The following is a 22,652-nucleotide window of genomic DNA, read 5'->3' on the forward strand; positions in this document are numbered from 1 at the left end:
ATGTACAAGATACAATTTTGTAATGCAGTGCAAAAAGCAGTGTGTTTTAAGCAAGAAGTCATTAGAGTCAGTGTGGTCCCTTGGCCTTGTTGAAGAGGCCAACAGCGTAAGGGAAGAAACTGTTTTTGTGGCGTGAGGTATTGGTCCTGATGGACCGCAGCCTTCTGCCGGAGGGGAGTGACTGAAACAGGGAGTGTCCAGGGTGGGAGGAGTCGGCCACAATCTTCCTCGCTCGCCTCAGGGTCCTCGAGGTGTGCAGGTCCTCGAGGGTAGGCAGATTGCAGCCAATCACCTTCTCAGCAGTGCGGATGATACGCTGCAGTCTGCTCGTCCTTGGCAGTGGCAGCAGCGTACCAGACGGTGATGGAGGAGGTGAGGATGGACTCAATGATGGCTGAGTAGAAGTGCACCATCATTGTCTTTGGCAGGTTGAACTTCTTCAGCTGCCGAAGGAAGTACATCCTCTGTTGTGCTTTCTTGATGAGGGAGCTGATGTTCAGTTCCCACTTGAGGTCCTGTGGGAGGATAGTGCCCAGGAAGCGGAAGGACTCCACAGTGTTGACTGGGGAGTCACACAGGGTGATGGGGGTGAGTGGGGCTGTGTTCCTCCTGAAGTCCACAACCATCTCCACTGTCTTAAGAGCATTGAGCTCTAAGTTGTTCTGGCTGCACCAGGTCACCAGGTTGGCCGCTTCCCACCTATAATCAGACTCGTCTCCACCAGAGATGAGCCCAATAAGGGTGGTGTCGTCCGCAAACTTCAGGAGTTTGACGGACGGATGACTGGAGGTGCAACTGTTGGTGTACAGGGAGAAGAGCAGAGGAGAAAGGACGCAGCCCTGAGGTAATCCGGTGCTGATGGACCGGGAGTCAGAGACTTGTGTTCCCAGCTTAACGCACTGCTTCCTGTCAGACAGGAAGTCTGTGATCCACCTGCAGGTGGAATCAGGCACGTTCAGCTGGGAGAGCTTGTCCTGAAGCAGGGCGGGGATGATGGTATTGAAGGCAGAGCCGAAGTCTACAAACAGGATCCTGGCATAGGATGCTGGGGAGTCCAGGTGCTGTAGGGTGAAGTGGAGGGCCATGTTAACTGCATCGTCCACAGACCTGTTGGCTCTGTAGGCAAACTGCAGGGGGTCCAGTAGAGGGTCAGTGATGGATTTAAGGTGTGCCAGCACCAGGCGCTCGAAAGACTTCATTACCACAGAGGTCAGGGCGACGGGTCTGTAGTCATTATGTCCTGTTGGCCTTGGCTTTTTGGGCACGGGGATGATGGTGGAGGACTTGAGACAGGCTGGCACATGGCATGTCTCAAGGGAGGTGTTAAAGATGTAGGTAAACACCGGAGACAGCTGGTCAGCGCAGTGCTTGAGGGTGGCTGGAGAGACAGAGTCCGGCCCAGCTGCTTTGCGGGGATTCTGCCTCTTGAAAAGTCTGTTAACTTCACCCTCCTGAATGGAGAGAGTCGTCACTGTAGAGGGGGGGAGGGGGGAGGCCTCCTGGGTGGGAAGTGGTAGTTCAGGACTGTCCAATTGTCTTTCAAATCTGCAGTAGAACTCATTCAGGTCGTTGGCCAGGCGGGAGTCGTTAGTGGAGTGGGGGGCTCTGGGCTTGTAGTTGGTAATCTGCCTGAGCCCTCTCCAGACAGAAGCAAAGTCGTTTGCAGAGAATTGGTGTTTTAGTCTCTCTGAGTACAGTCGTTTAGTCTCCCTCACCGCCTTGCTAAACCTGTTCTTCGACTCCTTGAAACTGTCTTTGTCCCCACTCCTAAACGCGGCCTCTTTCTCTGACCTCAACCTTCTGAGTTTAGCTGTAAACCAGGGTTTGTCGTTGTTGTAGCTTACCCTGGTGCGTGTTGGTATACAGCAGTCCTCACAGAAGCTGATGTATGATGTCACAGCCTCTGTGAGCTCATCCAGACTATTGGTAGCAGTCGTGAACATGTCCCAGTCAGTGCAGTCCAAGCACGCCCGCAGATCCTCCATAGCTTCACTGGTCCACTGTTTTGATGTCCTCACAGCAGGCTTACAGCGCTTTAGCTTCTGCCTGTATGCAGGAATCAGGTGGACCATGGCGTGGTCAGAGTGACCCAGTGCTGCTCGGGGGACCGCATGGTATGCTTTGCTGATTGTAGAGTAGCAGTGATCCAAGGTGTTTCCTTCTCTGGTAGGGCATTTGATGAATTGTCTATATTTTGGGAGTTCTTGAGTGAGATTGCCTTTGTTAAAGTCGCCTAGCACAATAACCAAGGAATCCGGATTTTCATGCTCCACACTCAGTATCTGGCTGGCAAACACACGTTGAGCCTCGTTGACGCTAGCCTGCGGAGGCATGTAGACGCCAACCAGAATGAATGATGCAAACTCTCGTGGCAAGTAAAAAGATCTACAGTTAATAAAAAATGATTCCAGATCAGGAGAACAGTGCTGCAGAATCACTGTCACATCTTCACACCAGCCACTGTTAATGTAAAAACAAATACCACCGCCTTTTGTTTTTCCAGAGAGCACAGGGTCACGATCCGCTCTCAGCAGTTTGAAACCTGCTAGCTGTAGCGCAGAGTCTGGGATCAGTTCACTCAGCCATGTCTCCGTAAAGCACAAAACTGAAGATGAATGAAAGTCTCTGTTTTTCCACACCAATAGCTGAAGTTCATCCAGTTTGTTGCTCAGTGAACGCACGTTGGAGAGAAATATCCCCGGTAACGCTGTGCATGCCCCACGCCGACGGAGTCGCACCAGAGCACCGGCTCGTTTGCCTCTCCTACAGCGCTTCGCTGCTAGGACAAAGCCGAGGATGGCTTTGACTATAATTCCCACTAATTCTGCCGCTGGAAGCAGAAAAGTGGGAAATAAAATTTAACGCAAAATATTACCCTGGAGGACCCTGGTCCCCAGGGTCCTCCTGGCCCCGTGGGCCCAGTCCAAGATCCATACCTACCTGGCTCTACCTGACATGGCTGTGGGAATGGCGGCGACCATCTTGAAGAGAATCTTTTCTTCTACCAAAGAGGCCGGTAATGTCCTGCTTCAAGTCCGTTATTCCCAGGACTGAGACGGTAGACGCCATCCTGGGTAAGACCTCAGAGATGTTCCTGCCAGAGCTCTCGGCTGAGGCCCTTGACACTCAGTGTCTGAAACTCATCACTTTCCTCACTGACGTCATGGGAGGCCATGTCCTGGTCATGTTTGGGATGGCCCCAGACGCCAGTGTGGAGACTGGACAGAGCACTGAGGAGAGCTTAGCTGCCAAATCCACAGAGGTTAGTGACTTAGTGACAGATTCACTTAATGGAGCTTCAGCTATTAAAACTGTAAGCATCCCTTTCACAGACATTTACTGTAACTACAACTGTGGGATATTCTTTTATCCATAAATGTCATACTGCATGTGTTTTTCCTTTAAGGTTCTGATTGATGGTGACTTGTTTGTCAATCCTGACAATGTGGCTGCCCCCATCATTGAGACTCCCATAATTGAGGTTCCCAACTCTGTTGAGAAGGCTGCTATTACTGAGGTCTGCACTGCTATCATTAAAGCCCCAATTATTGAGGCCCCCTTTGTCGAGACCCCCATCATTGAGGTCCCCACCTCTGTTGAGAAGGCTGCTATTGCTGAGGCCCCAATTCTTGAGACCCACTTTCACATCGATGAGGCTCTCACCTTCATCCCTAGCAAGGTCCTCCAGCCAGGTAGGAAACATACACAAAGACCGTGAGGTCATTTTGCATGGTGAAATAATGCCTCAAATTAAGATGCCTGCTTTGCTCTTCCAGAAGTCCCTATCAGCAGGGCTAAGAGGGCGAGGGGTGTCTTTTCTTGCATCGTCCGTGCCATGTGCTGTGGGTGTTGCTGTGCCTCCTGCGATTAGCAGGACATCCCTATTGGCGACCGTCTGGCTGTTTCACTGGCCAACCACAAGCCTTCTGGCTGGTCTTGCCCCTAGACAACCATTGGCCATTTAGAAAACGATGATTATGGATTTATATTATTGAAAATGAACCTTTTAATCACCTTTTTAGCATATTTTATATTACTGAAAACCAGATGCAAAGCTGTTGACTATTATTGCCACTAAAACTTAGAAGATATTAAGCCCAAAATGTAAAGATCTTGATTAGGGGCTGAGTGCGAGAGAAGACTATGTGTATATGCTTTTTCCATAGAGAACTACAAGGCTCTGCTATCATGAGGCATATTTATGGCCCTATGCCCAGAAACCTAGTGCAGCTGGTCTTCAAGGCCAGATTAGGCCTAAAAAAGTGGGAACGTTTTCTATGCAAAAAAGCACCTGTAATCTGAATCCCCTAGGATGAGAGACCAATAGTGTGAGAATGCATAATGCATCTGTGACAAACAAGTATAGGACCAATGGCAAAATTAAACAAAATGAAGGTTTTGATTGATTTTTGTCTGATCCCGGGATCTTGCTCACGATTGTTGGAATCTCTGTCACTCTCACAGGGGGCGGCTGTGGCTCAGGGGGTAGAGAGGAGTGTCTGTTCATTGCAAGGTTGGCGGTTCGATGTGCCCAAGTATCCTTAAGCAAGACTCTGAACCCCAAGTTGCTCCCGATGGGTTGAGCGGCGCCTTGCATGGCAGCTCGCCGCCGTCGGTATGTGTGAGTGTGAGTATAAATGGGTGAATGAGAGGCAAAATTAAAAAGCGCTGTCGGAGAAATTTAGAATGGAACATTATATTCTGAAAATACTGGTGCTAGCATTCCTTGCCAGCAGAGAACCCTCTCCCCACATGACCTATAGATGACACTAGGCTTACGTAAACAAACTGACCTAGGTTGACCATTATCATACTAGAGGTGCAATAAACCTTATCTGTGTTGAGTGAATCATATGGTCAAGCCTAGGGTCGGAGAACTCTAAGTTTCCACGTGCACGCGCACTCTGTCTCTGGGTTCGATCATATTGACAGCTGATATGCAGGGGAGGATGCTTCTCACCAATAAATGGTCTTACCTGAAGACTTGTAAACCAGACAAGATGTCTAGATGTCTATGTCTAGAGACTAGATGTCTCCCACTACCCGCAACTGCATCTTCCCTGATGCAAGAACTCCAGCTGTGCTGCAACGCCATTTAAGTTCCCTATTGATAATGAAAGGAAAAATAGGTGGATAGATTTTGTGAAGAGCTACGCTCATGGAAAGCTTCGGATAAACTCCAACAGCCGCCTCTGCACTGACCATTTCACGGCGGACAGTTTTAACATGGACCACAGACAGACGGGGTTCATCAACAGACGGCTTCTCTTGCAGCGCGGAGCCATACCGAGCATCGCCCCCCCGGCCGTTCATCCTCCGGTCGCACCTGGACCATCCACCGCCGCCAGCAGTTCATCACTCAGTTCTGTGTGCTTGTTATAATTATACTAGATAACTTTTCCAGAGGTATCTCTGCTATGAGTTAGTGCAAACCGCTAACTTGATATTAGGCTACTCGGTGTAGAATGATGGTATTTTGGTGAAATGGTAGCTAATGTGGTAGAAGTAGCCTAGTTGGAGAGCTCACTGTCTGCTGTCTCTGGTGTCAATTTTTACTCCTGTGTTACAGCTCAGGGGAACATTTCATTTATATGCATCTGTATGTTTCAGTCATTGAACAAATAAATTCTATACTGTTTTGTTCGGCTTGACGTAGCGTCCATTATCTGGGTCGTAGGTAGGCAGCGAGGGGTAGAGCTTCAGCTCCTTCAGGCGACACGCCCCCCCAGTCTCAAGCAGAGAAGACTGCTGATTTTCTTACGATTTCAAAGCCTAATTTAACATACTTGTCTGTGTTTTTTTTTTCCATTCGAATTTGGATGGGTAGTTAATAACACATTATTCTATGTCGTGGACCTTTAAGTATTAATTCTTCCGCTATTGTGCGGCTTCTTACTCTGTGCCACTCGGTAGGCAACTTTATATGAGGCGAGTTGAGCATTTGCCGGTGATGTGTCCCTACTGGTTCCCGAACTAACTGGTTGTGCGTGCACCTATCAGTCTGCCTTTATCACCAGATTCGTCACAAATTCACAAACATATTACTGGCTACATTAGCATTCACAACAAAATAAATGGAGACAAAATAAAACATTTGCAGGCTTGCATGAAGTGGGATTCGATCGCACTAGAGCAAAAACACATAGTACACCAAAGCCCATTGATTTACACTGCGAGCTATACCAGCGCTGAAAAGTTACCTTAATCATTACGTATTTATTAACTCGGTTGGCCTTCAGGTAACATCTTGATTTGGCTTCTTCTGAATCAACTGGTTCCCATAGACAATACCCGAATTTAGGCTACTAATCACGTATTTGGGGAGATTTTGTCAAAATGCTGACTTTAAATCCAAATAATTTAAACATGATTGGTAAATACGTAAATAAGTATTATATGGGTGACAGCTTGCTGTAGGGTATAGCGCACAGACAAATATATAAGCTAATTTAGGTAGCAACCGGTCACCTGCGATCATAGGTCATCTAGGCTGTTACCTCAAAACCCGGCTGGAGCATTCTGGATGTGAAGTGAAGGAACAGCAAGATAATCTGATTAAAAGTTGTTGAAAACAACCCCTTGCCATGGCAACAAGCACTTGGAAGAGTATTGGAAATGGCCACCTGCCTACAGTGAGTTTCCTCACGCAACCTGAAAAGCTACGTAGGATTTCTTATTGTGCTTGGTGGACAGTGCCAGTTTTTGAATGATCTCGTTATAAATATCAAGGTTTCTTCTGTCAAGATATGGGCTTGATGTTGGGAGAAAATAAACTAGAAGAATAAACAATCCAGATATGGCTAAATGTTCCAGACTCATTAGTACGGCCAAAACAACTGGAAACATCCAACGGCTATATTCCTCTGACGAGAGCCCAAGCAAGTTGTGACAGAACGCAAGACGTCTGCCACGTAAATCGGTGGCTCTCGGCCGATTCCATGAAACTGACCAGTTTCGGCAGGTGTGGCGGTGTCCTTCCCTGTTGCCGTGTCTGCCAGTGAGGTGGGGGCAAACCAGGGTGCAGGGCGGGGAAAGTGATTTATGTGTATTGTGCGCACCGGGGGCGGAGAGCGATCCGGGGAGCAAGGGTGCGCACTGTTTTAAAGAAACTAATGTATGAAGTGATTTTAGGGCAGTCCGTGATAAAGACATAAGGTATGTGTGAAATGTGTCATGTCTAGGGATGGGTATCGAGAACAGGTTCTTGTTTAGAACCGGTTCCCAGTGAATCGATTCCTTGGAATCGTTAGCAAAATTCCTTAACGATTCTGTTAACGATTCTCTGTGCCGTTAAACAATTAAAATGCTAAGTTTAATAATGGATTAAAAATCGATATTCTCAGTTTAATAATGGGACACGCGAACGTCTGTCTGAATAAACTATAAAAGTTCGCGCACGCATGTGCGAAGACAGACTGCAGCAAACATGGCCACTAGGAAGAATTAGCGTTCTAAAGTTTGGTTGTATTTCACACGACAAAATGACAACAACGCCACTTGTAACGCATGTAAAAAGTCTATTTCGTCGAAGGGAGGAAATACTACAAATATGAAGCATTTGAACACACAGCATGGAATAAAGTTACTGGAACGTCATATGTGTTCGATGCATGCAGCAGCGCAGCTAACGTTCGCGCTTCATCTCTAACTATCTAAGGTAGAGCTAAACTGCTCAAAAGTGATCACAACCACTTGTTACTGTGTGAAGCAATTTGCCTTTATTCTGTGTAGTCGATCTAGTTATCTTCTGTCCAGTCGTTTGAATCATACATTTTAGCTCCGGCATTCGTCTCCCATTAGTATTGATCTTATTGATCATTTCACGTTATCGGGGCGGCGTGTGTTATCAGCAAACGTTCGCGTGTCGCATTATTAAACTGAGCATATCGATTTTTAATCCATTATTAAACTTAGCATTTTAATTGTTTAACCTTTTAATAGTCCTGTTACATGTGCCTGAAAACGCCTAAACAACATACCCAAAGTACATTGAAAGCTGTTGTTGAACCATTTGGAGTACATGCATGTAAATGGTCTCTTTTGAAAGGTGACACTGAAGTTATTTCCCCTTTTGTTAGGACCCCTGTAAATCCTACTGGTGTTGAGTAATAGAAGCATGAACACAAGGAAACTGAAAGTTTCTATCTCCGACTAGATTTTGTTTTGAAAACAGAGGCCTGAAGAGGCCTAGAGGTGCTAGGTATTAGCTCATTTAGCCACTCAAAGCCAGTTTGAGAAATTCGTTTAGAACGAGTGTGTGTGTGGGGGGGTGCAGGACGCACAGACCTAGTTGGCTGTAGAGGGGAACATCGACAAGAGAATCGATAAGGAATCGAATCGATAAGCAGGAATTGATAAGGAGTCGGAATCGTTAAAATCTTATCAATACGCATCCGTAGTCATGTCAATATGGTGTTAAAGGGGGAAAACCGGGTGAGCATGTTAATTGATTGTGACGCACGTCATATGGTATCGCCCAGGTGAATAAAGGTGTGCCGCACAGCTCAGTTGGAAGGCTGGTTGGCAGGCATGGGCGGCGCTAGGGAGGGGCTAGTAGGTGCTTTAGCACCCCCAAGAAAGACAAAAGCACCCCGATAGCACCCCCTAAAATATTGCTCATTTAGTAATATTGGTTTTCAGGTCCGGAGTGGCCATCGGGAGAATCGGGAGAATTCCCGGTCTGCCCGCTCTGCCGCTCATAAATTGTGCCAGCAGATCGCCTGCTTTGTCTTTGTTTTTTCACACACCGAATAAAACGATTTGTGTTAAGTTTGTTACTGTGTGACTGATAAGTAAGCTAATAGGCTACACTAGGTTTTAATCTAAATAAACGCATGATCAGACCGTGCATTAAAAAGTGCCGTTTTCAGTTGTCGCGCATGCTCTCTTTCTCAAACACAGGTGCGTGTACCAAGACAACCCTAAACCATCATTTATTGTTGTGGAGGGAGTTTGCAAGATTAAGATTATGTCAAAATAATAAAATGGATGGGAAAAAGATGCCAGGAGGAACTGAAAAAGACAGGTAAAAAAAGAAAGATCTGTCACTTCAGAAATCTAGGTTCCTGCAAGGGTGGGAAAAATATGTTTTCTCAAAAGCCCCAAATCTTTCAGGTAAAAATTTGGGTTGTAATTTCGAAAAAGAATATAACATTGAGTCCAACTTAATTTTTATATTACATAAAGCTCAAAAACCTATTTTGCACTGAAATTAATGCAAAATATCTCGCTTGCGTGCTCGCATTAATGTGAAGTTCGGATTTCAGCTCACATCAAAACCTTGACTAGGTCCTAAATTTGGGTTAAGCCCCGAATGTTAAACGTATGCCTCGGCCCCTGGTGGGGATGGGCTGGTTTTGGCCATTACACTCGCGGGCTGAAAATGGGTCCCACTCTGGCCCTGATAGTATTTATATGATATATATATAATATATATATAATTGCGCAGCTCCCCCTGTCAATGATCTAGCACCCCCTCAGCACCTGCATGAAAAATTCTCTGGCGCCGCCACTGTTGGCAGGAGCACGTCCTATGTGAGTAATTATTATGCACAATAAAGTGTATTTCGTTCATGGAAATCCTGCAGTGTTTGCGTGCATTCTTTACCTCTGACCGAAACGACCGCTTGGGCTCACACAAGTCAACACACAAGCTGACTCATCACTTGACATTTGGCTGGTGATGGAGAGAGACATACTGACAACCCTTGCTGACCTCTCCATGCTTCCCGGAGAGGGGCTCATTCTCAGTCTCACTCCATCCACTGGACTGGATTGGACTGGCAAAAATACCAAGCTTGAAAGACAAGCTGTCTTGGGCCTTTGGCTCAGTGTGACAGACAGGCTGACTTGCGAAAGGTCTTGATGGATGACATACAGAGAGAGATGGAGACTTTCTGGCCACTTGTGCTAAATTGCGTGTATTGATTATGAATGTATAAAGTTGATGATTAACACTTGTGTAAATACACACACGTGAACACATACAACAACACATTCACACAATCGATATGAACTCACAAAGACTGTGTTCTTGGCAGCGCATATGATGCGTTCGCCGTTGGCCGACCAGGAGCTGCACTTGACGATGACCTCAGCCTGCTCTCCATCGCTCTGCTCGGGGAACAAACCCTGGACGTCGATGCTTTTCCACTCGTTGGCTGAGGACACCTCCCACAGCTAAAACACAACAGACACGCACAGATTGACAGCGGCACACTTCCATTTTGTCATTTAGTCCTCAGGCACCAGTGACGTGCGTACAAAAAAAATTGAAGACACTTCAGAATGTAAATGCTGGCGGGTAGCCATAAACAGGAGCTCACGACATATCAATTCAAACACAGAAAATATATAAGTAATTAGGTTAAACTCACATGAGCACTTCTGAGTACTGGAACACTGGATTCACAGCAGTGGGTAAGTCAAATAAAGCACACCCAAGTATTGTACAGTGTTTGAGATTAGTTAGCGATCCAGGATGGCTCTCCTACCTTGAGCGTGCCATCCCTGGACGAGGTGGACAGGTAGGTGTCGTTGGGGGAGAAGCAGCAGTGATTGACAGGCTCCAGGTGACCGAACATGGTGTTCTGGGAGGAGGGCTTATTGAGGTTCCACAACTGAAGACAAAAAACGGGAAGGACACAATGAAGACATTGCAGAAGTTGAAAGAGGACAGAAACGATGGAAGTGGGTAGAGAAACAGAGTGGAATTTGAAGATCAACTTGTACATGTGTTGACCAGCCCCTCGCGTGCACACCTTGGTGTTCATGAACTTGTCATTGGAGCAGGTGGCCAGCAGGAGGCGGCGTTGTGTGTTGGTGAACTGACAGTGGTTGACCTGCTCCTCGTGCTCGTCCTCGAACACCCTCATCAGAGTCCCACGCTCCACGTTCCACACCTGGGACGGAGGCACAGTAGAGACGCTAGACCAACACAGAAGCCCAACCCGGCTCCTTCTCGGTACAATACACAGATACTCAACAAACTCAGACTCTCGGTCTTATCCAGGCACAGTGAATACATGCTAAACAAACGGAGATGCCCGACTCTGTACTCTGCAGGGACAATGAAGTGAAATAACTGTGAATCCTGAGAGATACTACATTCAGAGCTTTGTCCAGTTTAGATCTGTGAGAGGATTGGATCAAGCCTATATTCAGATCATCAGGGGAGATTCTACATCAAAAGAGATGCTTCATTTTCTAATTTAAGAGTAGATATGACTAGATCCTAAACAGGTCAACACGACTTACCAATAGGGATGGAACTGTACCGAACCGTACGGTACGGGCGTCACGGTTCGGTGCATGAAATTACACGGAGAATACACGGTATAAAAATAAATAAAACTCGCATGCAAATTAATTAATGTAATGCGGAACTACTGTTAGATACTAGTTTTCTTTAGGGACATCTAATCTGTAGCTCTGAAGCTCTGATTGACGCCGCCGTGAGTCAGAGATAGGCTAGCTAGCAGCACGACAAGTATGGCGAGTGGTGGCGACCCACGAGAGAAAGAGGACCCGCCGGCCTTTTTAAGATTGCAAGTTTGGGAAAACTTCGGTTTCCCATTCAGTTACAGTAGTACAGGCGAGAGAGTGGTAGATAAGACAAGCACTGTGTGTCAGCGTTGTTCAGCAGTTGTGGGGTATGTGAGTGGAAATACATCTAACATGCTAACGCATATAACGCATCTGGCGTGTGCTAAAGGGCCAAAAACATTACTGACGCAATCGGAATTTACATGTCATCTTCAATGCGCCGTATTCACTCGTAGAGGAACCTGGTTTGTTTCGCTTTTCCCTCTGTTGTACCGAACTCGTACCGAACCGTGATGTCTGAACCGCGGTATGAACCGAACCGTGACTTCAGTGTACCGTTCCACCCCTACTTACCAACTGAACAGACAAACAGAAACAGACAGAGACAGATAAATAGACAAATGGAGATAGACATGGAGATAGACAGGGAGACAGACAGACAAATACTGAGACACAGACAGACACACACAGATAGACAGACAGACAGATACACACAATTTATCCACAGTACCTTGACTTTCCTGTCACTGGAGCAGGTTGCTAGAAGGCGGTCATCAGGGGAGAAGGCACAGCAGATTACGTCGTCGTCATGGGCCTGGAACTCCAGTAGCTTCTCCCCGGTGTTGCTCTTGAACACCTGGGAACGATGGTCGGACCACACACACCATAATAAACACTTCCAAAAAACATTCACACGTTTGACAACACACAAAAAACGCCTACACAAATAAATACCTTTGCACAACCAAACCAGACCTTAAATATTTGAATGTATTATCAGCCATTTAAAAATGGATATTGTGGTTGTACACTCCATTGTGCAAAAAGCTGTCAAGTTATGAAATCAATTGTTAAAAAAACACTTAAATGTCAGTTATGGCACAGCTAGTTGGATGTGTGTTTGGTTGTATCCATTGTTTGTAAACATCGGTGCGCCTGTGCCCCAACCTTCAGACCCATCGTACCCGCAGTTTGGGGCTAGCACCACAGGAGGCAATCTTGGCACCATCGTGAGAGAAGCAGGCATGGTAGATGGAGCCCTGGTGAGGCTGGACTATGAGACGAGACAGACTCTCCAGGCTGCTCTTGTTCCTATGGGGGAATGCAGCATGAAATGATTGTTCACTTGCTCAGGTTTATCTGTGTTTTGTCTTGTAAATTAAAGGTGACATGACATGAAAACTTCACTTTAGGAGGTTATTTAACATTAATATGAGTTCCCCTAGCCTGCCTTTGGTCCCCCAGTGGCTAGAATTTTCGATCGGTGTAAACCAAGCCCTGGGTGTTCTTCTCCGCCTTTCAGAAAATGAAAGCTCAGTTGCTCTGTTTGAAAATCTCTTTGTGACGTCACAAGAAGGAAGGTTACCTCCCCTCTCTCTGCTTTGCCCGCCCAGAGAATCTGGCCCGCCCATAAGAAACTGAGCTACGACCGTGCAAGTGTTTTTATCCTCGAGAGACATCATGGCTTGCAAACGAACGAAGCATTACATTTGCTCAGTTTGGATGTACAAAGGAAAACAAAAATCTTTTTACAGTTCCTTCATCCGAGCCTCTGAAGACCCAGTATCTTCATTTTATTTTCTCTGGAAATGCGAGTCAGTCTAGTGAGTCAGGTGGCTGAGCGGTTAGGAAATCGGGCTAGTAATCTGAAGGTTGCCAGTTCGATTCCTGGCTGTGCAAAATGACGTTGTATCCTTGGGCAAGGCACTTCACCCTACTTGCCTCGGGGGGAATGTCCCTGTACTTGCTGTAAGTCGCTTTGGATAAGAGCGTCTGCTAAATGACTAAATGTAAATGCGCCTACACAACTTCTGTTGTAGGCGCATTTGTTTTGTATGTCTGCGGCAAACACTTCAGCCACGACTGTTTCCTCAACTTGAGCTAATACAAAACTGGCCTTGCTGAAATTAAATTCTGGATCAGTATTAACTCTCCTTCGTCCAGCTACTAACCTCGGACAAGTAAGTTAACTAACATTATATCATTTTGTAGCTTTACTGTATATGGTTACCTAGCTTGCTACCCTTAGAATGTGGCTTTAACATTAGCTCTGCAGCTAACAGCTGAGTTACTGTCGCTAATGGAAAGGTAGATAGCATCAAGTATGTGTGTGAATACACATGCTGTAACGTGAGTGTTGTACACTTCTTTGTTATTTGGATAACCGTGGTGTTATGGCGGGTGCGATATCCGCCTTTCCCCTCATTGAAATGACTGAGTGTGTACCTCTGCAAACCAGGGTTATCAGATGAGAATGGGAACATTCGAGGCATCTTACAGCAACGGGGCTACAGCCATTGCGATACATCCATTGTAAACATTACCGCATGGTGCCGCCCCTCCGCTCCTCATTAGCATTTAAAGCTACAGACACCAAAACAGCGCGTTCTGAGGAAAGCTCCTTGTGGGACTGCCAGTAGTGGCTGTAATTCTGCACCACGGCTGAATTTCGGGAAAGAGACTTCTGATACAGTATTAGGGGACCACTAACCGTGCGTTCACACTGCAGCGTTTTTTAACGCTCTGCATCGCTTGCCTTCCCACAGTACACCACGCTCGGGGGCGTGTTAGACAAGTTAATACAGAGTTGTAGTTCTCTAAGGTCACTGTTGTAGTCATGGCCAAGCGTGCAGATTTGGGTTCATGTACTCACAATATCGATCAAAATACCACTTTTACACAACATTTATGTAAGTGCAAGATTTTACTAGTGCAAGATTACAGTAGAATACATGTTACGCCACCGGTCACTCAACCAGTCGTTTGTAGGCTGGGCTAGCGAGCTAGCAGTGGCACAGAACAGTCACGTAATGTGACGACTACATTTAAAAGTAGGCTATAAAAACACACTAGGAACAATGACGACATCGGCAACCATGCACCATGCATTATTAGTTTAATGTAATCTTTAAATTCAGGCTCGTCACATTAGTAACTTTGTTCTGAACAGAACTGGGTGTGCAGACACATACGAAAAGTTTCTCCTCCATCTTGAAATTGTCAAACCTAGAAATGTTTACCATGACGAACAGTTGCTACGTTACAAGAAACAAGAAACCAATCCGATTGGCCAACGCTAGCGTTTTCACGCTCCTCATTTACATAAAGTTGAGAAAATCCAACTTGCAACGCTCCGCTCCGCTCCGCTCGCCTTCCCACAATGCCCTACGCGAGCGTCAACGCCTGGTTTCATTGAAAATGAATTGGAAGCCGACGCCACGCGCCGCCCGCTCCGCTGCAGTGTGAACGCACTGTAACAGTGCGTTCACACTGCAGCGTTTTTTAACGCTCTGCATCGCTTGCCTTCCCACAGTACACCACGCTCGGGGGCGTGTTAGACAAGTTAATACAGAGTTGTAGTTCTCTAAGGTCACTGTTGTAGTCATGGCCAAGCGTGCAGATTTGGGTTAATGTACTCACAATATCGATCAAAATACCACTTTTACACAACATTTATGTAAGTGCAAGATTTTACTAGTGCAAGATTACAGTAGAATACATGTTACGCCACCGGTCACTCAACCAGTCGTTTGTAGGCTGGGCTAGCGAGCTAGCAGTGGCACAGAACAGTCACGTAATGTGACGACTACATTTAAAAGTAGGCTATAAAAACACACTAGGAACAATGACGACATCGGCAACCATGCACCATGCATTATTAGTTTAATGTAATCTTTAAATTCAGGCTCGTCACATTAGTAACTTTGTTCTGAACAGAACTGGGTGTGCAGACACATACGAAAAGTTTCTCCTCCATCTTGAAATTGTCAAACCTAGAAATGTTTACCATGACGAACAGTTGCTACGTTACAAGAAACAAGAAACCAATCCGATTGGCCAACGCTAGCGTTTTCACGCTCCTCATTTACATAAAGTTGAGAAAATCCAACTTGCAACGCTCCGCTCCGCTCCGCTCGCCTTCCCACAATGCCCTACGCGAGCGTCAACGCCTGGTTTCATTGAAAATGAATTGGAAGCCGACGCCACGCGCCGCCCGCTCCGCTGCAGTGTGAACGCACTGTAAGGCCTATATAAAAGCATCCAAAAACAGCATGTCATGTCTCCTTTAATGCTGGGTAAAAAAATTACAGAAAACGAGTGAGTGGCTGAGTGAGTGAGCAAATTAGAAAGCAAGTGAGTTAACAGGGTAGAGAGAGGGAAAGAGAGAGAGGGAAGGAGAGAGAGGGAGAGAAAAAGAGAGAGAGGGAAAGAGAGAGAGAGTAGAGACGGATAGAGAAAGAAAGAGAGGAGAGGGAAGGAGAGAGAAAGGGAGGGAGTGAGAGAGACAGAGAGAGATAGAGAGGAAGAGAGAGGGAGGGAGACAGAAAAAGAATATCCGTCAGCCTCTAAAACAAAAGAAGAGAGCGGAACGGTGAGAGAAGAGTGGACGTACTGCCAGTCGAGGTACAGTCTCCCCCTGTTGGCCCCCTCTTGTGCCTGCAGCAGGGCCTGCCTGAACACCTCAGAGGAGTCCGGCTGGGACAGCGCCAGCTGCACCACGTCAGGGAATGGTCGTTGTTCTAGCTGGTGCCCGTTCAGGGACAGGAACTCCTGGAACTGGCTGCGCACCTCGCTGTTCTGGGGAGGGAGGGCCAGACAGCACGTTTACCCAGCTAGCTTTTGTCAGGAGCGACATACTAATGGTGTTTAGTCCGTGCAGCAGATAATTTACCTAGAAGTTACCAAAAGCGAATGTCTACTTGTGGTTGTACATTTAGCGAGCACCTCACTTCTGGTGGTCATGTAGTGGTGTTATATCTATGTCCAACCTTACGTCTAGCAAACAGAAATAAGTTCTCAATGGGTCACACAATTAAATTTGATAGCCTGAAAATACACCAATCCTTCAGGTTATTCAAAGCCTCCATGACATGACAGCATAGGGAGGCTCATTAAACAAAGTGACTACAGACCTCCTTGTCCAGTATGTCTCCGTACTCCACATAGTCATTGATGAGGTGGGCAGGGCCCATGATGCAAGCCTTAGTTCTGACCCAGTCCAAGGAGAACATGAGAGAGTACAGCTCCTTTCGAGAGAAATGGGCGACAGAAAAGTTAAAATACCACTTTCATTTGTCATAGACAGTTTGTTTAATCAAAGCCAACATATTTATGCACAGTACAGTGTGTGTGGTACCTGCGTGAGGTTAGCTTTGGCCATGTGGTACGGGAGGAATCGGAACCAATAGGAACACTCATCTTCTGAGGTGGGAGGAGACTGCTTGTAAAACTGCTGGTACTGACGCACCACCTTGGAGTGAAGGCTCTAGAGCACAAACACATACACAATGTCAGATAAAAAACACACACACAACGTCAAATAAAAACAAACCACCTACAAGAGGTGGGTAGGTGTATGACTGCTACAGGGGGGCCGGGAAGCAGAGTAAAGGGACAGTGGGTCTCACTTCTATCTGAGAACGGTTTTGTTCAGCCAGGAAGTCCAGCTGGAGGTCATGGAGGTAGTAGCGGTAGGGCCGGTGGTGACAATCTCGGAACAGGAGGGATTTGTTCACAAACTCCTGGAGCACATCCTCTGCCTCCTCTGTTTCCAGGCCCCACATAATCGACAAAACCTGCAAAGCAGCATTACACTTCAAATGTTTTTTCCCCCACAACAGTCTTTTTAAGATCAGTATGGACCACACAGCTTCGTAGAAACCCCCATCCGTAATCTACACTGAGCCTTGTAGGTTCGGCTTCGAATTAGCATTAGCCTAGCCTTCTCGCTTTGATAGACAGAGCCGGCCCCCAAGCCTATTTCACTTGCTAGCCAAGCCGCTAACAACCTGTTCTTTCCCGGCCCCAAGCTAACCTTGGCAGACACTTTGACGTCCTTCTCAAGGACGGTGAGGTCCTTGTAGAGCGTGCTGTGTTCGTCTGGCAGCACCTGAATGCTGGCGGCCATGGCCTGATCCAGGGCGTCATAGTCGTAGGAGGATGACTTCCTGATACGCTTGAACTGCTTCTGCTGCAGCTGCTGCAGGTAGTAGCCCCAGCGGTCGGGGAACTCCCTCAGCAGTGCGCCGATCAGGGACACCACCAGGGGAGAACCTTGGGAGTGTGTGTGTGTGTGTGTGTGGGGAGGGGGTATGAATTAGTTGGCCTGGAGTCCATTGGCTTGAACAAAGGGTTTGGGATTGGTTTTCCACAGAAAATTACAGTCATGAATGGAATCTACGAAAATGATTGCTTGTTCAGTGGAGAATGTGTGACATGCTTCCGGTGAAGTGAGTGTCTGATTCAATGCCAAACGTGTGTGCAAGTGTATCTCTGTACCTTTGCACTCTCGGACGATGCTGCGGGACTGTTCTGGCAGTCGCTGGACTTTGTTGTTGACATAGAGGGACAGGATCTCCAAGGCTTTGTCTTCATCAAGACCACTCTCTACTTGCACCTCATGCCTGGCACCTGAGTATGACAACAGACACACATACATACAATGCGTGTTGGTGTACATATAGCCATACCCCATTGAGACATCTAAATACCTACCACTGACGGAGTCGGCTAGGCTTCTGTCTCGAGTTGTCAGAAGCACCCGACATTGTATGTCAAAAGCCTTGAGGACCAAAGGGTCCCAGATGTCATCAAGTATCAGCAGAGTCCTTGAGACAAAACAAAACAAAAGTTGTCATCACTTCTTCCTCCAGTCCTCAGGCATGTGTACCCTCCAGGGGGACTGCCTCTATGGATGTGTGCACCCCACTCACCGAGGGTACCGGCGGAGCATGAGGAAGCGAAGGCGCTCTTTGGCCTCGTCCAGAGAGCTGGGGGCACGCGAAACAGATTGGAGGTCCTGCTCCAAACGGAAACACAGAGATTGCATGCGCACCAGGAGGTCAGCTCGGTCCAGCTGGCCGATGGACAACCAGTGGACCCCTCCGGGAAAACACTCTGGAATGAGTAGAGAGCAGAGGGAGAGAGATTTAAAGAAAGGAAAAAAGGAATATCTACCTACTTCAGACCACCAATCCAACATCATGCCAGGAAGTCATCATGAGACATGAACCAAAGTTCATGTCTCATCATCCATACCTGCCCACCTCCCCCCTCCCCTTACCGGTGATGAGAGTGTGGTCACGGACGGCCTCAGCAGCCAGGACAGACTTGCCAGATCCGGCCATGCCATAGACTGTGACCCATCCAGACTCTTTGTTGAGGTGCCAGAGCTTCTCCTTCACCTGGTTCACCAGCTCCTGCCGGACTACAAACACCACAGGCCTCTGGGGCACCCCGCCCTCGCTCAGAACTGCCTGGACTGGAGTGCGAGGGGAGAAGAAGTGGGGGGATAGGAGACAGAAAAGGGGTTATGGAGAAGCATAGAGACACACTGTCTGTGCATACAGATGGAAAGACAGCTTGATTTGGTACAGCATGCATGCACACATGCACATCTATGAATTTTAATCAGACTTTCATTGTAGGTATTCACAGTTTTGATTAAATAGTCAATAACAAGGACATACTACATTTTACAATGAAGAAGTTACAGATTCAACACCCCCCATACAGTTGCCTTATTTGATTTTCTGCACTATTTGAAACATAAAATCTGCTCCAATTCATCTGAACATTACAGTAATTCAGAGGAAGTGTAGAGAAAGAAATTAATCCAAGATTTGGTCTCATTTTCCTTTGGTTGCAAGGTAATCAAACACGCACTTCAGGTGTGAAAAGGTTATTGCCCCCTTATTGATCCAAATCCCCCACCACTCACCATGAGGTGTCCCCCCATCAGAGAAGCTCTTTTCGGCCTCAGGGGAGATGAGGGGTAGACTGTTGTGTAGCAGGCCGGCCAGATCTCCATAGCTCTCCCTGACCAGGGCATTGTAGAAAGAGATGTAGGTCCGGTTGTCCTTCCTCAAGAGCAGCTCCAACAAATATACAGCCTGCTCCTTTCTGGTGGGCTGGAGAAAGGGAGCGAGAGAGGGAGGGAGGGGAGCGCAGTAGTGGGGCGGAGAGAAATGTTTCAAGAGCCTGCTCACAGGAACTAAAAAGATTTTTCCAAATTGTTTTGTGCATTCCCTCTGGTCTAATGTTACCTGCGCTAGCTGTTTGTCACTTTTTGTAAATCTTTCTGTACATATGTGTGTCACCTGCATTAAATTGTTTTGTACATAGGTGTTTTACCTCCCATGTACAGCGCTGTGTATTTTGTATTGGTAACCAGTTTGTTTAAAAACATGTTTTTATCAGGACTGCTGTAACACTGCAATTTCTATTTGGGAATCATTTTATTGAAGTACCTTCAATAAAAAATGTGTACCACCCCTCCTTTCTTCTCTAAAATGGCTGGATTGGTGAGGATTCACTCTACAGCTTTCACCAATGTATTCACGTGAAATCAGTCAAATGCAGTTAGTTTCCTGTCTTGGAACATACCTTGCTTCTGATGATATCCTCCTCATCTCCAGTCAACACGCCATCACTGATCATGTGATCCATCAAGTACGTGGCCTTGATGTCCTGCTCCAGGGTGTAGCGTGAACGTAGCAGACAGCTCCGCGCGCCTTCGTCCATCGCCATGACGGCAAGAGGTTGGATCAATCATACAACCCGTCACAAAAAGGTGTGTCTGGGGTGGTGAATGATGGGTTGGTGAATTATGGGTTGTTGTCTGGTTGTGTCACGCTAGAAATAAGAATTTAGATTATGGTTAGTCTATGATTGTTCAGTTTACTCAGTCTAGAATAATATATTTAGTATTATACTTTTAGTGGCAAACAGAGGTTGTTTTCTTTAAATGAATTATGGTAATAAATCAAACAAAAACAGTAAGATGTTCAACGTAAGTTTAGGGTGAATTTAACATGAATATAACTAGCAACATAACCAATAATAGTGCCTTGATCTATTGTTGGTGCATCTGTGTGAACAGAACCTCAAAGCAACCAACATTTCCTCAAATAACTCAGACAATCGCCATCTTCACTACAATTATCCAACTTCAGAAAAGACTGATCTTTACAACCGCGGAAGTCGATATTAAATATTGCATCTTGGAATATAGTAGTAGTAGAATAATAATCTAATCAAATGGTATCACAGAGGTTTTAATTTGAAGACGTGTAGCAAATAATTTACTAGCGGATAATGACGTCAAGCTGAATAAAACATATATAGCTGGGTTGTACTAGATTTACCAACTGTAATGGCATTAAACGATCCGTCTTGTAATTCCCAACAATGTTGAAAGCCAAACGTAGTTTTTAAAAATACTTTCGAACACTGTTGTTGTGACAGGCCAAAGTTTGCGTTTACAGCTGTTGAAGTCTACGTACTGCTGCCGGGGCGTAGCCAGCTGGTTAACTAGCACTAAGTAGCCTAGACGTTGCTTTTAAGCAAAAACTGAAAACTACACAACTAAGCCTAAACTAAACACAGAAGCATGACTAGCATGTCTAGTGAGCTAGCTCACTATTTCATCAGATTTTTTACACACACTCGCCAGACTTAAGTACAATCGACAATGAAATCTAGACTAGTCTAGCAGGTAGAGCTAGGTTGTCCATGTCCAAGGCAGGAACGATCCGAGTGTTCCGAGTAATCCTGATGTCCAAAAATTAAAACTCACGAGTGTATTTTTTTCCAGTCCAAATCCTTGTTTGGGTAGTAAAGCCGGTTAGTAGAGTGACAATTGTTTTCGGAACGAATAGGGATTGTTGTCCTTAAAGGTACAAAACTCCCTTTATCTTGCTGAAATAAGAGGCTTCCTGACAACAAAAACAACTCTCCCGGTCTGAGACACGGCCAATCTGGTGGCGTCTCCGCGCCCACGTGACGGGTTGCACTCATACAGGCTTGGCCATGATAGGCATAGACATATATGTCTATGGTGATAGGCACATGCTGCCTAGTGATAACCGACGATTCTCGTATGAAATGACATTTCAGTCCATATTAAATAAATAAATATACTTATGAAATGAATAAATCAATAAATGGCTGAAAGATATGTGGCACTGGCAATACATTTTGTAATTCAGAGCCATTTAAAGAGTGGGATATCTATAAACTTGACTGCGAACTTGTGGGATATCAGATGCGTTCTCGCTGGCCAAGGCTGTTTATCAATCCACGTTTTCGTGTCCTTGCGAGCTCGTTTGACGGCATCTTTCATTTCCCAAGTACGGGTCCAATCCAAAGAACACAAGGCGAAGCTCCCATTGCAACATCTGCGCTCAGCAGTGGTCCGCCATTTTGGACTGTGAATCCTGTAAAACGTCACTCCACTAAATAGCCGAACAAATGTAGCCTACAAACACAATAATCTATATTGTATCGCCATATATTTAATGTTTCTACCGAAATAACCTGTTAAACTATTATATAGGCCTATATTGCCTGCAGAAATATTCATATTATGTATTTACTCGCTTATTACGTTTGTTCCAAGAATCAAAGCAGAAATGTGAAAGCCATTCAATCAGAATTTCATTAGGCTACATAAACGACAAAAATGACGAACATTGGGCTTCATGATTCCTTCATTTAACTTTATTTCTTTGAATTAAGAAAACTTAGATAGCAAGCTACATAAATTTAAGTTAATTATGAATAACTGGCTCCAAAGAGACATTACAGTATTTATATTACATTTATTTTACAATGTGACTTTATTGTAATTTCTAAACTGGCTTAGAAACTTTCGACTTTCCACCAACAGGTCCTTCTAATATTCAAGCACAATTTTAGGCCACATAATGTCAATTTGGAACAATACATGTATATTATCTAATAGAAAATCTTTATTTATAGAAGACTGGTGGGATAAAGGAATATGGTCATTTTGACATATTATGGACATAGGAGGTAACATCTTCGATTACGATTTTTTTGTAGCAAATTTAAAATAAAAAGTTCTATAAAAGATTTATAGCACAATTACAAAAAAAATCCCTTTAAAAAAAATTATTTAACTAGTAAGAGAACAAGTTAAATACACAGCGGCAAATCCGATGAGACATTTCTGAGGAAATGACTGGTAAAAAATAATGCTATCCGAGCCCGGTAAATTGATTTTACATTCTTAATCATCTTAATCATCAACATCTTAAACATCTTACATTCAGGGCTGTAGTGGTAAAATTATAGGTGGGTAAACT

General features: G+C 45.6%; 1 protein-coding gene across 3 annotated transcripts in view; it reads right to left on the minus strand.

The window, feature by feature from the left end:
- Positions 1-21,291, minus strand: part of apaf1 (apoptotic peptidase activating factor 1) — a 60,024-nt gene extending 38,733 nt beyond the window's left edge. For 2 of the 3 annotated variants that reach the window (XM_062482828.1, XM_062482827.1), the window contains exons 1-17: positions 21,122-21,291; positions 19,930-20,178; positions 19,265-19,454; positions 18,608-18,805; positions 18,258-18,441; positions 18,040-18,152; positions 17,824-17,955; positions 17,360-17,598; positions 16,953-17,120; positions 16,682-16,810; positions 16,458-16,571; positions 15,938-16,122; positions 12,510-12,636; positions 12,056-12,181; positions 10,761-10,901; positions 10,494-10,619; positions 10,021-10,179 (exon numbers count right to left, since the gene is read on the minus strand). In XM_062482828.1, the coding sequence (XP_062338812.1) occupies positions 10,021-10,179; positions 10,494-10,619; positions 10,761-10,901; positions 12,056-12,181; positions 12,510-12,636; positions 15,938-16,122; positions 16,458-16,571; positions 16,682-16,810; positions 16,953-17,120; positions 17,360-17,598; positions 17,824-17,955; positions 18,040-18,152; positions 18,258-18,441; positions 18,608-18,805; positions 19,265-19,454; positions 19,930-20,073 (2,475 nt within the window). In that variant the 5' untranslated portion in view covers positions 20,074-20,178; positions 21,122-21,291. Of the gene's footprint in view, positions 1-10,020; positions 10,180-10,493; positions 10,620-10,760; positions 10,902-12,055; positions 12,182-12,509; positions 12,637-15,321; positions 15,572-15,937; positions 16,123-16,457; positions 16,572-16,681; positions 16,811-16,952; positions 17,121-17,359; positions 17,599-17,823; positions 17,956-18,039; positions 18,153-18,257; positions 18,442-18,607; positions 18,806-19,264; positions 19,455-19,929; positions 20,179-21,121 lie in introns of those variants that run through there. The other variant, XM_062482829.1, reaches the window with a different exon arrangement.
- Positions 21,292-22,652: the final 1,361 nt, after the last annotated feature.

Source organism: Osmerus eperlanus, chromosome 17, assembly GCF_963692335.1.
Source record: "Osmerus eperlanus chromosome 17, fOsmEpe2.1, whole genome shotgun sequence".
Taxonomy (NCBI): Eukaryota; Metazoa; Chordata; class Actinopteri; order Osmeriformes; family Osmeridae; genus Osmerus; species Osmerus eperlanus.